The 1,555-nt window shown below is 41.0% G+C and overlaps 1 protein-coding gene across 1 annotated transcript; it reads right to left on the bottom strand.

Annotated features, from left to right (window-relative positions):
* Positions 1-452: 452 nt before the first annotated feature.
* LOC141620763 (uncharacterized) lies at positions 453-875 on the bottom strand. The gene has a single exon (XM_074437551.1). It carries the CDS (start codon positions 873-875, stop codon positions 453-455), a length of 423 nt encoding a protein of 140 aa, XP_074293652.1.
* Between the last annotated feature and the right edge of the window lie 680 nt (positions 876-1,555).

The raw sequence follows: 1,555 nt of genomic DNA, 5'->3' as shown, positions 1-1,555 counted from the left end.
ATGCCCCACACCGCCACAATAGTCACAATTCATTTGTGGAGGATAATGCCTAGGAGGATACCTAGGCTCTTTGACATAGTATATCTTAGCGTGACTAGGCCCGACCTCTTGAACTTGTCGTAATTCCCCTTGCTTCTTTTCCATCTTGAACTCATCAAACGTCTTGGTCAAGTAGTCCAACTTAGCCTTGTACTCGGCTTCTATCTTAGAAGTCCCCTCAATCTTGTATTCCACATCCCTAGCATAGCTACTCTCCATCTCGGATATATTTTGGATCATTTCCATGATTTGAGCATTGTTCATATTATCGAAATTACCGCCGGATGCCGCCACGATCATATCCCGAAACCTTTGTTCAAGAGTTTGGAAAAAGGTTTGGGTGGTCATCCATTTTGAGATACCATGATGTGGATAAAATTAAAGGATGTCCCTAATACATTCCCAAGCTTCACTTAGAGTTTCCATGGGTCTTTGTTTGAGGTTTGAATATCATGGTGAATTCTTGCGGTTTTAGATGGTGGATAAAATTTGTTGATGAAAGCCTTAGATAAGGCCTCCCAAGTGGTAAATGTACCTGGCTCATGAGAATTCAACCACTTCTTGGTATTGTCCTTCAAAGTGATAGGGAAAAGCATTAGAAGCATTTGCTCTTCGGTTACACCATTATGCTTGATAGGACTCGCTTTCTCTTTGAATGTAGTGAGATGTTGATGGGCATCTTCACTTTTCATCCCATGGTACACATCTTGTTGCATGTAATTTATCACATGGTGTTGGAGCTCAAAAGTGTTGGGAGCAAGGGCTCCATAGTTGATGGCCGAACAAGCCCGGTTGGGGTCCAACCTATTATAGTAACCCATAGGTTGATCCGCCATATCGTCGTTTACTAGGTTATGTCGTGGAGATTCGGTGTCGTTGGTATGGATGGAGTATTGTGAATGTGTTGGTGAGTTTTGGGGAGAGCTCATTGGAGAGCTGTTTGGTGAAGGACGTGGTGGGATGTAGAGAAGTGATAGGGTGGAAGAAGAGAGTGGTGTATTTGGATGATCAATTGTGGAACCTTAGGTGTTTGGTGGGTTAACAAAAGGTGGAGATCTTTGTATTGCCGATAGAGCTTGTCGTCTTCTTGCCAGGAAAGATTGACTAGGACAAAAGGGAGAAAACTAACAACAAGTAAAAGAACTAGGCCTAGATGAAAACAAATAATCATATCCAATATAGCCGTCCCTGGCAACGGCGCCAAAAACATGATATAAACAAATTTTGTATTTGTAACCTCGCAAGTATAACGAATGATCGTTGAAGATGTGAGGGTCGAACCTAAGGGACGGTTATTATGGATCTAGGATTGCTTGTCTAGACACTAGTTTAACTCAAATTAAGAAAGTGAGTTGATTTAAAACTAACTAAGGGAATTAAAACTAGAACGATAGAAAGTTGAATGAATACTTAGAACGATGAAAGACAATAACTAAGAAAACTAGGATGTTCGGGTTCACTTATATAGATAAAGAGGGAAATACACATAGAGCGACAAAACCCAAGAGTGTAAGCA

This window comes from Silene latifolia, chromosome X (assembly GCF_048544455.1).
Source record: "Silene latifolia isolate original U9 population chromosome X, ASM4854445v1, whole genome shotgun sequence".
In the NCBI taxonomy this organism is placed as follows: Eukaryota; Viridiplantae; Streptophyta; class Magnoliopsida; order Caryophyllales; family Caryophyllaceae; genus Silene; species Silene latifolia.
This window is presented reverse-complemented; position numbering and strand designations above follow the sequence as displayed.

Excerpts from the sequence above, each read along its gene's own strand:
- LOC141620763 (XM_074437551.1), bottom strand. The coding sequence starts at position 875 with ATGGCGGATCAACCTATGGGTTACTATAATAGGTTGGACCCCAACCGG.